This window comes from Nicotiana sylvestris, chromosome 9, assembly GCF_000393655.2.
Source record: "Nicotiana sylvestris chromosome 9, ASM39365v2, whole genome shotgun sequence".
Classification (NCBI taxonomy): Eukaryota; Viridiplantae; Streptophyta; class Magnoliopsida; order Solanales; family Solanaceae; genus Nicotiana; species Nicotiana sylvestris.
This window is the reverse complement of record NC_091065.1, coordinates 43,068,666-43,082,691: the sequence shown is the minus strand read 5'-3', so window position 1 is coordinate 43,082,691 and position 14,026 is coordinate 43,068,666. Positions and strand designations below refer to the sequence as shown.

Below are 14,026 nucleotides of genomic sequence, written 5' to 3'. Positions count from 1 at the left end.
GGACCTGCAATCAATGCAATAAGATTTGTATAATCTATGTTAGGAGGAGGGATGTCACTAATCAATTCAAATATGACAATGGTTCCTGTCGAGCGGAAGAACTCATTGTTTTATGATTTAGTGGGTGGTTATGAGTTTCTATGCATCTCTTTCATCATTGCGGTATCGCAAGGGTTGGAACAGGGCTTTTATGTGTCATGAGGTATATTATCGGTATCGGGTTTGGTAATGAGAACTTATTGTAGTTGAAAGATATTGCTATAAGAAGATGAGCTATGTAGTACATTGTGTTGTTAAAACTTGCATATATAATTATGCTTTGATAAAGCCCAATTTGATTGATACAATGTATGCATGCAGGAATCAAACCTTATAGGAAAATGTGGATGTTGGAATTTTGTTCTAAGGTTTATAGGCTAAGGTCACAGGAACGATCTTCAATCGGAGGTGTGCTCATGTGCATATATGGATTGAGGTAGCATGATTATGTTCATGATGAGTTATACTGTGATTTGACCGCTTGGGAATGACTCTTGGCACGTTCGAGGATGAACGTATGTTTAAGTGGGGGAGTATTTAATGACCCAACCAGTCATTTTGTGCTTTAGCATGTCGTTTGGCGGGTTGAGATCTTAAGTAGCTTCACTTTGTGTATTAAAAATCGCATTTGTTGTTGGCTTCGATTCTCGAAAGGTTCAGAGTTGATTTGGAATTTTTTTTAATTCGGAAGCTTTAAGTTGGAATAGTTGACCAAGGTTTAACTTTAAGTAAACATCCTCAACATTGATGTTTGAAGCTTCCTATAGGTTCGTAAGGTGAATTCAGACTTTCACCTATATGGGTTGAGAATTGGGTATTCCTGGAGGATCTAACTGAAGAAACTTGTTCACCCAGGAACTAGCAGATTCCCCTGCCTCACTGGAAGAAGTAGGTGCAACATTAGATCTTGGGGCATGAAAGGCCACTATCTGAGCCAACATCTGTATGGCTTCCCTAAGATCCCCCTCAAAAGTACTGGGACTGTAAGCTGGGGCTGGAGGTAGAACATGAATATATGTTAGAGGGATTATTGCACCCTCAGTAGGTGCAGGAACTGGTACAGTCTGATCAGGTGTAGTAGAGTCAGGTAGCGTAGTAGTCGGGGAATATTTTCACCCCTTGGGTGCTCACATGCATCATCAAGTAAAGAATTATTTGCCACTCCTGGGGTGGCATTGGCTCCTTGGTCGGTTTTTGCTTTTTTCCTAGGTGCCATATACAGAAAATTTGAGAAATGCACGAGTTAAAGGGGGAACCATCTTACATTCAGCTTTATCACACGATCTAGAACATCATGGAAGGGTATTATTCTTAAATTCCCAAGTAGACTCCTCTTTATAGACGTGGGCGACAACATACCGATAAGAAGGACTCTACTAGACACGGCTCCGAGACAACCTAGGATACTTTAAAACTTGGGCTCTAATACCAAGATTTTCACACCCCGACCTCGTGGAGCGCGACCAGCGCTCTACTGAGATAACTCGACCGAGCAAGCCTATACAATACCTTTTACCTGAACTCACTCATGAATAATGAAAAATATCCATTTCACTAATTAGACAATGGGTAGAATCATGCAAACCAAACTGATTCCTCATCATTAGTTACATCATTTATAAAGTTCAAAATACAACACTTTCATAGTTTGATGTGGAACGTGTGATACAATTACAACAGTACTAGTTTGACTTTCCCAACACCAATATATCACCCACACTATGTCTACGGAGCCTCTAATATATACAAAATAGTGAGATGATATGCTGACAATAAGGCCCCAGCTATACCTCAAAGCGCAATACATAAGGAAAAAAGATATACGACCCCGAAATGAAGTGGGCTCACCAATTCAGCTGGGAAGAGAGTGTACCGCTATCAACAATCAATGTCGCCTGTTGTGGAACCACCTGCATCCATTAAAGATACAGTGCCCACGGGAAGAGGGACATTAGTACATGTGGAATAGTACTATTATGAATGACTAAACACCCCTCAATTGAATGAATGATAACACGAGAAAGAAAAATCATAAAAATCAGTGGAGTCTTAAACAATACCAAAAACATAAAGTTAGGAACAAGGCAAGTTTTCAAGTAATTTCCATATTTTAGGTTGGGAGATCTTAGCACTAATATAGTTATACCACCGTGTATTTTGCACGGAGTCCGATCACGGCCCGATAGTCTAGGCCGTCTCACCCGAGAAATCAACCACAATACAATCACTATCTCAACCTTAATCATTATCTCAATCACATTTTCAAGCAAATTCACCACAACGTGTGCGGCATGGCATACGATCATGACCCGAACGGCTAGGCCGTCTCACCATAATGCCATATGGATTGACATCACCCTTTTCTAGAAATCATATCATCCCAATAAAGGGGAATAGTCACAATTCACTCCTACACTGCCACATGTAGTTTCAGGGTTAGGTTGTTTCAACCTACCCTTCCTCGGTGACTAACAATACTCCCTACACGTTTATTTATTTTAAGGATTTACAACTCATTTCAACATCTTTTACATGCCTCTTTGTTTCAATGGCGCTCGTGGCCCCAAATGTAATATCATTCTTGGCATGTTTGTTGTATTTCATATTTATGCACACCTTTTTAACTTTCAAACATCACTACGGATCATCAACAACAAAGCATTTCTATTGTGAGAAAGTAAATGTCTTAAGAACTTTGAGATTTCTTACACAATTTGGCGTAATAGCTTTCATTTGAATCACGGCTTGAAAGTATAACAATTAGATATGCAATCGATAATTTGAAAACATTCTCAAAAATTAACATAACATAAAAAGAAGATTTGGAATACATATCGAACACATATATATATTGACGCATGGCTTATTCGGAATGATCAATTTATAATGAGCAATTTGGGACTTGCATGGACATGGTGAGTTTCAATTCTAAAAGAGCAGTTTAGTCAACATACCTCGCCTCTAGTTTTTCAACATACTACAATGTTCCAAAAATTCTTAGCCACTTCGATCTTATTAGAAATATAGCAAAATTGAACATAACTTAGAAAAGAGTTCATGGTTCCAGATCATTTCAGCATTTTATCAACCATTAAGTGTGCATTGAGGTTTCACGATCCTCCTATGGCGGATTCCTTCATCCCACTACACAAAGTTTACCCAAATGAGTTCAACAATCTTCCTACTACCCTTGATGCTACATGCATGCATAATGAACAACTCCCACACCCAAGAAATGCTTTTCTCATTACCTATTTCCAAATTAAATCCCGGAATTGAGGGCTAGAGAGTAAAATCTTACCTCTAGGATGAAGACCCAATGAGCTTTTCTTGTGAATTCTTCAACTTTGAGCAAGAATTGATGAAAAATAATTTTTGGAACATGCCCTCTCAGTCTAGACCAATTCCCTCTCTCTAAATATCAGCCAGGACCAACCAAAATAACCTACAAGTTATTTTTATAAAAATGTGATCGTGTGAAAATTTTCTAACTTCCCTTTCTTACCAAACTGCATTATACTCTTCATGGGGTAAACCTTCAAGAATACCCAATCACCCTTTTTAAACTCCAAATCCGTGCGGCACGCATCCGAGTAGGACTTTTGACGACTATGAGCAGTTTTTAACTGTCCCGTAATGATCTTAACCTTCTCCATAGCCTGATGCACAATGTTTGGCCCTATTAACTCTCCTTCTCCAATATCGAACTACCCCAATGGGAGATCTATATCTCCTACCATATAAAGCCTCGAACAGTGTCATCTGAATACTAGTATGATAACTGTTAATGTAGTAGAATTCTATGAGTGGAAAATGATCATCCCATCTACCCTTGAAGCCAAAAACACAAGCGCGCAACATATCCTTAAGTGTCTGAATGGTCTGCTCTGCCTACCCGTCAGTATGTGGGCAAAAGGCTGTACTGAGATTAAGCCGAGTACCCAAACCTTGCTAAAATTTCTTCCAAACATTAGCCATGAATTATTCCCCTCGATCTGAGATGATAGAAATTGGAGTACCATGCAACCAGACTATTCCTTAATATACAACTAAGCAAACTGTTATGCTGTGTCGGTAGCTTTAACATGTAAAAAGTGAGTTGATTTCGTGAGTCTATACACAATCACCCAAATCAAGTCATACTTGAGGCATGCAAGGCAGTTCCACCACAAAGTCCATATTGATCATCTCCCACTTCCACATTGGAATTTCTATGTTCTGTGCCAACCAACCGGCCCGTTAGTGTTCGGCCTTTACTTGCTGACAATTTTGACATTTTGCCAAACAATTTGCTACATTCCACTTCATATCATTCCACTAGTAGACTTCCTCAAGATCATGATATATTTTTTTAGAGCCCGGGTGCATGGAATTCTTAGAAGAGAGAGCCTCAGTCATGATTCTTTCTCGGAGACCATTAATATTTGGAACACATAGTCGTCGTTGGTACCTTAGTGTACCATCGTCCATACTAAGATAAAAGGCCATGGTCTTATGTTTATGAATTCTCTCCTTCAATTGTACCAACAATGGATCATTGTATTGCTTCTCTGTGACTTTTACCACAAGCGATGATCTAGCCCTATTTTGCACAATCACTCCTCCTTCACCAGAATCTGAAAGATGAACTCCCAAGCTACCGAACCGATGAATATCCTTGGCTATCAGCCTTTGATATGCCTCCAAGTGAGCCAAACTACCTATATACTTCTGGCTAAGAGCATCCGCTACAACATTTTCCTTCTCCGGATGATACAGAATATCGATGTCGTTATCCTTGAGTAACTTAAGCCATCTTCTATGCCTCAGGTTCAATTCCTTATGTTTGAAAATGTATTGAAGGCTCTTATGATCCGTGAATGTATCCACATTAACCCCATAAAGATAATGATGCCAAACTTTCAATGCAAATACCACCTCCATAAGCTCTAGGTCATGTGTTGGATAGTTCTTTTCATGATTCTTGAGGTTCCTAGAAGCATAAGCTATCACCTTGCCATGTTGCATTAATACACACCCAAGTCCGATTCTTGAAGTATCACAATATACTACAAACCCATCTGTACCCTCTGGTAGGGTCAACACCGGTACCGTAGTCAATCTTGATTTCAACTCTTGGAAGCTCCATTCACAAACATTTGACCATTGGAACTTAACCACTTTCTACGCCAATTTAGTCAACAGAGAGGCAAGGGTAGAGAACTCCTCCATGAATTTCTTGTAATTTCCAGCTGCCCAAGAAACTGAGAATCTCTGTTAGGGTAGTAGGTCTAGGCCAATTCTTTACAGCTGTAATCGTCTGAGGATCAACCTTAATTCCTTCACTAGAGATGACATGACCCAAGAATGTAACCGGTTCAAGCCAAATTTAACATTTTGAAAACATCGCATACAACTTGTGCTTATATTGACTGTGCAAAACCACCTTGAGATGATCGTCATGGTCCTCTCGACTTCGTGAATATACCAGAATATTGTCAACATAAACTATCACAAACGAGTCAAGGAAAGGTTTGAAGACTCGATTCTTAAGATCTATGAAAGATGCTGGGGCATTCGTTAGCCCAAAAGATATTACCACGAATTCAAAGTGCCCATACCAGATCCTGAAATCTGTTTTTGGAATATTCGGCTCCCTGATCTCAATTGGTGATATCCGGATCTTAAATCAATTTTCGAGCAGTACTTAGCACCATGCAATTGGTCAAACAAGTCATCTATCATTGAGAGTGGGTACCTATTCTTGATCATAACATCGTTGAGCTTCCGATAATCAATAACCATTCTTAGCGACCCATCTTTCTTCATTACAAAAAGGACTGGTGCGCCACAAGGCGACACACTTGGATGGATGAAACCCTTTTATAACAAATCCTTCAATTTGACATGCCCCAAACTCAGGAAGCACGAATGACGCTCAACCAAGTGAACACGGCCAAGCAAGCCTGTTAGATATATTACCCAAACTCACTCATGAACAAAGAGAAGACATATTCTCATTAACTAGACAATAGGGAGATCATGTGTATAATACCAAATTATTTTCATTAGTTACTTCATTTTTTTGAAGTCTCAAAATACGCACATTCTCATAGTCTGAAGTGCAATAAACGATTCAAATACAACATAACTTGTTTGACTTTCCCAGCACACATATACAAGCCACACTATGTCTACAAAGCCTCTAATAATTATAAAGAGTGCAATAGTAGTGCCGGCAGCATGGATTCAGCTATACCTCAAAATGTGATAATATAATAAACAAAACATACATGACCCTGGAATTAAGTGGGGCTCACCAAGTCTGCTGGGAAGAGGGTGTACCACTAGCACTGATCAATGCCGCCTGTTGTGGAACCACCTGCATCCCTTAAAGATGCAGCGCCCCAGGCAAAAGAGACGTTAGTACCGTTGAATAACACTAGTATGTATATCTAAACACCCTCTTGATAAAATGAATAATAATACAAGGAGGAACAATCATAAAGTCAATGAAAGCCTCAAACAATACCAAAACATCAACTTAAGAACCACATAAGTTTTCAACTAAATTTCCATGTTTTTAGGTTGGGATATCTTTATTTCCGATATAACATCATTCACAATACCACTGTAATTTTACACAGAGTCCGATCACGACCCGATCGGCTAGGCCGTCTCATTTGAGACATCAACCACAATCACAATTTAAATTACAATTTCCAACACAATCACCACCATATGTGCGGCATGGAGTCTAATAACAGCCCGATCGGCTAGGCTGTTTCACGCGAGACATTACCCTTTTCTATCAATCATCTCACCTTGTAATTCTTTCACATCTTTTCAATTCATTGGCACTAATGGCCACAATTTTAATAACATTCTTGGCACTTGGCTGTATTACATATTCCATACTCCTCTTTTCACGTTAACACATCATCATCATTATCAACATCAAGACTTTTCAATTCAAGACTTTAGGTACACGTGTGAGCAATTAAGAGCCTAGTACATATAGAGATTTTTCACATAATTATGCATGATAACTTTTATTCAAACTTGACTTGAAGTCGTAACATTTATAACACACATCCCATAATTTTAACATATTTTGAATTGATAAAAACATTTGGAAAAAATATTGAATGTATATCTTTGAGCACAAGTTTACTTGAAATAGCCAATTTCATAATGATCAACTCGGGTCTTATCTAACTTAAATGAACACCGTGGAGTTTAATTCATAGAATGGAGTTTAGCCAAGATACCTCAATTGAGCTTCTTTAAACTCTAAAATATTCTGGAATTCTTAACAACTTCAATCAATTTTAGAAATATAACAAATTGAACTAAAATTAGGAAGATGATCATGGTTCTAGATCATTTGAGCATTTTATCAAACACTAGGTGTGCATTATGGTTTCAAGGCCCTTTTTATGGAGAATTCCATCATTCCACAACCTTCCCAAACCCTTTGATAACACATGCATACAAAAATAAACCTCTCCTATACCCAAAAATTGTATTGCTAATTACCCATTTTTAGTTAATTTTCGAAATTAAGGATTAGGGTGTAGAATCGTACCTCTAAGATGAAGACTAAATGAGTTATCCTTGTTAATCTTCAAAGATTTGAGCAATAATTGAAGGATAATAATTTGAAGATCACTGTCCCACTCTAGGGCACTCTCTCACTCTACAATCTTTAATACATAAGTCTATTTCGGCACCACAAAATCTCGAGGTTTTAGGTAAAATTTTACGGGGCCATACACAATTATTCCTTTAGCTCCTTCAATACTGCTAGTGCCATTCTGTAGGGTGGAATAGATATAGGATGCGTGCCTGTCATCACATCAATCCCAAAATCAATCCCCCTATGTCACGCCCCGAACTTGGGGGGCGAGACCGACACCTAGTGCCTCATCTATCCTTGCGTACCAACTTGCAACTAAGAGGCTCTGGACATATGATGTCATACATTGGCCACGGACCATATCGTAAGACGATTGTGAATGCTGACTAAATGTCAATATAAAACTGGGTCGACAAGGCCGTCATAATTATTACAGCTGATAAACCGACCCAATATACATACAAGGCCTGGAAGCCCAACATACTACACTAACTGACAGGATATGTTTACAAGCCTCTACTAAATGATATACTGTGATCGGAACTGCTCCCCGACCTACTCATAACATATATACATGTTGTACCTAAGGCTTTAGACACGGAAACTCCGTAAGGCATGGAGCTTATCGATCAAGCTGAACTCGGAAAACACTTATTAAAAAGGCCTACTCGTCTGTCAGTCTGAACCTGCACGGATGAAATGCAGCGCCCCCAGAAAAGGGACATCAGTGCGTAGTAATGTACTGAGTATGTAAGGCAATATACTGAAAGCTGAAACTGAACTGATAATATAATAACTGCAAGTAGCTGGTAGTCAAAGATAATATGAAGATATGCTTACCTGCTGATACTGACTCAACTCTCCCAATATAGTGAGTAATATAGTTGTCCGGCCCTATAAGGCTCGGTATATATATATATATATCTACATTTCCGTAGTAGGCTCGCTCATAAGTGCTCGGCCATACTATTCTCTGAATCTCGACAAACTGGGTTCACTTATAAGCGCTCAGCCATAATAGATTTGGTATATAACTCTCCATCTTATCAGAGGTTTCCCAATAGGGGCCTACCCATCGATTATAGCTCGATAATAATGAAAATACTTTTAATACTGTATATATATAAACTCTCTGCTCTCTTGACTGGAAGAAGGAAAATACTCAATTGAATATAAAGTCCCGATAAGGAGAATATAGTAACTTAAAAAACTAGAAAAATATACGCAATTTGCGAGATATGATTTTTTTATGCCTCATTATCAAACTTTTGTAATGATGAGATCATACAAAAATGAAGAAAGATCTTAGCCTTAACATACCTTTATTTCTTGGCTAGCGATAGTTCATGAGTTCCTGTACGCTCTACAAAAAATAATCCATCAACGTCACATTCTCTTTTCCCAATACTTACCTATGCTTCTATATGTTCAAATACACCTACATATATTATAGTACTCAATAGTGTTTCCAATAGTAAGATCACCGTAAGTGAGGAGATCAAATGCAACCATGCTTGATATTCAACCATTTTAGTTCTCTTAATGATCGTAATTTTAGAATCCATATATTCTCTGAGAAGCTAACTTTATTCCAACTCGTTCAAGTTGGCAAGGTCTGACTGTCTATTCATATTCATAATATATATGCAACAACCTGTGCTGTAGGAAAGCTTGTCAAACCTCATATTGCAACTTCTTGTGTGAACCCGAGGCAGAGAAATGCAATCTCAAGTTAAAGCTCAACTTTAGAAGAGGAGAGTGCATACAGAATCCACTGGACCTTATCAAAGTGTACCAACAGACGCACTTTGTGTTGCTCCACATTGGTGTAGTAAGGGAAATATAACTAGTAGTAGCTACTTTTACCACCAAATAATCTCTGTTCACCTTATATTATTAGCAAGGAAAATTCTGAAGGCAATTTATTCAAGTCTAACTGCTCCTCAGATCCCTCAGAAGTAACTCCAGAGACATCAAGCCTACTTTCTTCCCTTATTGGAGCTCCTTGTGCTCTTGAAGACATCTTGAAGCTCACAACATACTCCGGATATATGTGTGTATTGATATTCATATTCCACACAGTATAATATATAGTATTCTCCAAATCATCAACACCACTAATATAATGAAACAATACAACGTGGATGTAATAGATATAGATTATGACACTTCAATGCAGATACATGTCAAAATCCTTGCATGTAGAGTAATGAGTCATTTCCTCATTTCATATTATGTGACCACGTAAAAAGGTGTCCATCCACATTTATGATAGGGTCAATTTTCATCTTTAGCTAATTCCATTTACTTTTGTTCTTTCTTTCACTACATTCCAAACTTTAACTAATGCACGACATAAACTTTTTGACCTCAATTTGATATGTACCAAGATATTAAACGCGTACACTATTATTTTATTAGAACATCCATGTAAAAATACATATATTTTCCCAAATTATAATTTTCCTAATCTCATATAAAGAGTAAAATTTTGGTATGCTTAATTTTTAAAATGGTAAAAAGATAACCTTCTTTTCTTGTGAGAAAATAATTTATATCTTTATAATAAAGAAATTCTTTTTGTACTATATATTCTCAAAACGAAAAAAGGATAACTTTTCTTATGATAAAATACTATATATATTCTTATAACAAATAAAACATCATATATAAATTCCCACATGTCATTATTTAATTTAGAACTTATCACAACCATATAAAATTGTATCTATCAACTTTTACCGAAAATAGTTTACTTTAAAGAAAATACATCTCAAGCTAATATATACTAGTTCCGAAATTCTTCAATCTTACAGTGTCTTACATCCCTATCTTTATGTATAACATTAATCCCTTCCAACTCATATATTATCACTTCGACGAATCCTAACGTTAAAGTATGGGATGTAACATCCTTCCCCCCTTTAGAACATTCGTCCTCGAATGTTAACTCTTTGAGATTTGCAAAATATTCACTAAGTTCTCCTTTGTATAAAACTTAAAATCCAAACTATATCTGAAGTCTTGACTATTCACAACCTTTTGTACTCGAATATCCCGTATCTTCTTCACCTTTACTTACTTAAAATCTCGTATCATATCTTTTATCTCCTTCTTAACCTCCCTTCCACCTAGGTGTAATTGACATCCATAACTTGAAGCTCTATTATAATACTCGCACCTCTGGTATGTACACAATCGGTGGGAGCTTCGTACTGACTTCTTATGAGGCTGGTACTTCTTCTAACTGGCTTCCTTGTGGAGTTATTATAGATTATGGTTATTGTGTTATTTCTCTTGAACATCTGATATTAAGCGTGATTTTGTCACGTTCCAGCACAACTCCTATAACTTTTCTAGGTCCAATAATCAGACTCCTGATTTAGTTAGGTGATGTAATTCTTTAGTTTCCTCTTCCTTCTGATCAGCCTTTACGTAGGCTTAAGCTATCTTCCAATCTATTGCTCATGGTATCAGTTATTACCTTAGCCTTTCATGGGCGTTATGGAATATCCATGATACAATCTTCTAATAATTCAATCCTTTGTCTCCTAGGCTTAATTCTTTCTTGTAACTTTACTGGAGTCTTCTATGGCTGTATGATTGTCAACAAATATGCTGCCTGGATAATGTTCCAAAATCTTGAGTGTATCCATAGCGTACTAACTCTGGATCATTGATGAAATAATTCTTTTATTTCGTCTTAGCTTTCTTTCAACGTAAGCTATTATTATCCTGGTCTTTTTGCCCCTTGTTGCATCCATACTTAGCTTATCTTAGTGCCCACACTTGCCAGAGTTTTCATACAACTCATATGATCTCGAATATTACTTTTAATTCTTACTTCTCGTTCATTAGCCAAGGTAGGTGTCATTTTCCTTTGGAATGCTTACAATGTTGTTACGAGATAGTCGTTACACGACCATTTTCTCTTTAGGTCGTTGTGTTTAGGTTGAAGCCTTCTTTCTTATCTACTCAGCTAGTCTTTCGTTGTAATATTTAGGGAGAACCCTTGGCTCTTGTAAAGCTGTGAGCTTATTACAAACATTTTCTGATGTCCTTACTTTTCTATAATCATCTGTAGTTGCTTACTTCCATGTCGTTGTGCTCAAATGGTTGCTTCTGAACTGATATTTTGACTGCCTTCCCAGTGGCACTTTCTTTTATCCCTATAACATTCATACGTATCATTAACTACCCCGACTCTTGTTAGAATATATCTCAAGTATTATAATGATATTCTTCAAGGCTGAACTCTCCATGTTGGATTCTACTATGTTTATCTCACACGATCAGATGATTTGTCTGTAACCTCCTGTTTAGCCATAACTGGTATATTCCTGACTAATTACTAACTACTCGTTGGTCCATTCTCATATCAATATTCCTCATAATCTTTCTTGGGTTATTTCCTTTGTCTTAACTTACATCTCGTACTGTCTCCTTATTTATCAAAAACATCTCGGGCAGGAACCCTTACTTTCTTTTCTTGGTGTCGTGCTTACATAATGTTCTGGAATCATAGAATATCTATAACATTTGAATAAGTACAATCTCATCCCTTTCTCATTCTTATCTTGCTCTTCCTTTATCATTCCATAGTCACTAGAACCACTTAATTATGACTTAATGTCACATCACTCCATATTCCCCCTTTAGGGGTGTACTAAAAGTTGAAGCCACAAGGATCTACCTATATATGTTTTATCTCTTCATTTTTGGCATCGTTTCTCAACATCAATGATCCTTACTCGCCTTTCGGCAATTCTTCTGCACCAAGGATGACATCCCTTACTCGCGAGGGTGACACTTAAGATAACTGGCACGTACAATCTCTTAAGCTTAACTTTGCTCACATTGTTTGCTCTAGGGAAGCAACTCCCTGAATGACCATTCTCTGAATTCATCATGAATCCTCTTCTGTGGTCCATTCTATTACTGCCGGAACAGAATCTGAAATTACCATGATGTCGAGTACTTTCCAATCATTCAGTCCCTAATTTATATTTAGTTTATCTTGTTTACCAGTCCATACTGATCTTTGTTACTCTGGGGTTAACTCTCCCCTCTGGTAGTCGCGTTGGAGTCACGAACTTATTTTCGAAATGAGGATATAACCTTATGGCCTATACTCTTTTGTTGTCTTAAGGACCATCACCTTTCGTCCATTTCTTCATTTGACTATAGGTTTTGTAACACTCTACCATTTTCATCCATGTATCATACCTTATTAATAATGTTTCCTTATCTCTCTTCCTATTATTCTGCATATCTATTTTCTTGTGAAAACTTCAATACGACATTCTTTCGCTTTAGCTTTCCTTTGCTCCATCCAGTGGCTCTTCAAGTTGATTAACGTTCCCGCTTTACTAGGGACGCGAGCCATACTAAGGTAATATTTATCCATTCAAGGCTTATAGTGCATGTCTTTGTAGTACTCATATCTGGCTAAACTATAATAAAGTGTACCATCTGGGTGTCTCACAAGGAGATCTATTAGCAAATTTGCCATATCCTTCAAAAATGTCAACTGACGCAGACAATTCATCCATCATATCTTCTTATACTATTTTCTATTAACCCTCATAGGGCATATCTGGAATGGGTGCGGCCAATTGTATATACCTCTGTTACATTTGAATATAACTCAAAAAGCTTATGTTCCTCTGCCTGAATTATAAACATTGTTAACCTTTGTTAACTGGGCACCTCATACCCTTCTTCATCTTGCTTCTTTTACTTGTTGAAACTTGTACTTATTTTCTTAATCTCTCATTGTCCTTCACCATAAAGATGGATAGGCATTCTTGCCTTAAGGCTTCTTATCAGAAAGCTTACATTTTTCAGTATACCATGATCTGCTAAAAGACCTCATATTTACTTATCGTAGGCATCATACAAAAATCGAATTCCTCTGACTGAGCTCTTCCACAACTATATCTCTTTCCAACCATCTTTCCGAATGTAGGTATCGTCTTATTACGAATAATATAGAATTTCGAAATTTGACTTCTTATAAGTGAGCTCTACCACACGATCTAGAGTAAGAAGAAAGAGTAAGAGTCCTAAATGCCCTGTAGCCTCATGCTTATAATTGTGGTGCACGACATACCCATAAACAAGACTCTACTAGACACGGCTTGTAGACTCTCTAGGACAGAACTGCTCTGATACCACTTTTGTCACGCCCCGAACTTGGGGGGCGAGACCGACACCTAGTGCCTCACCTATCTTTGCGTACCAACTTGCAACTAAGGGGCTCTGGACATACGATGTCATACTTTGCCCATGGACCACATTGTAAGACAACTGCGAATGCTGACTAAATGTCAATATAAAATTAGGCCGACAAGGCCGTCATAGTTATTA

At 37.6% G+C, this 14,026-nt stretch overlaps 1 protein-coding gene across 1 annotated transcript; it reads right to left on the bottom strand.

The window, feature by feature from the left end:
- Positions 1–833: 833 nt before the first annotated feature.
- Positions 834–5,046, bottom strand: LOC138877503 (uncharacterized). The gene is made up of 2 exons (XM_070157116.1): positions 4,500–5,046; positions 834–1,033 (listed from the first exon to the last, which is right to left on the bottom strand). Exons 1-2 carry the CDS (start codon positions 5,044–5,046, stop codon positions 834–836), a joined length of 747 nt encoding a protein of 248 aa, XP_070013217.1.
- Between the last annotated feature and the right edge of the window lie 8,980 nt (positions 5,047–14,026).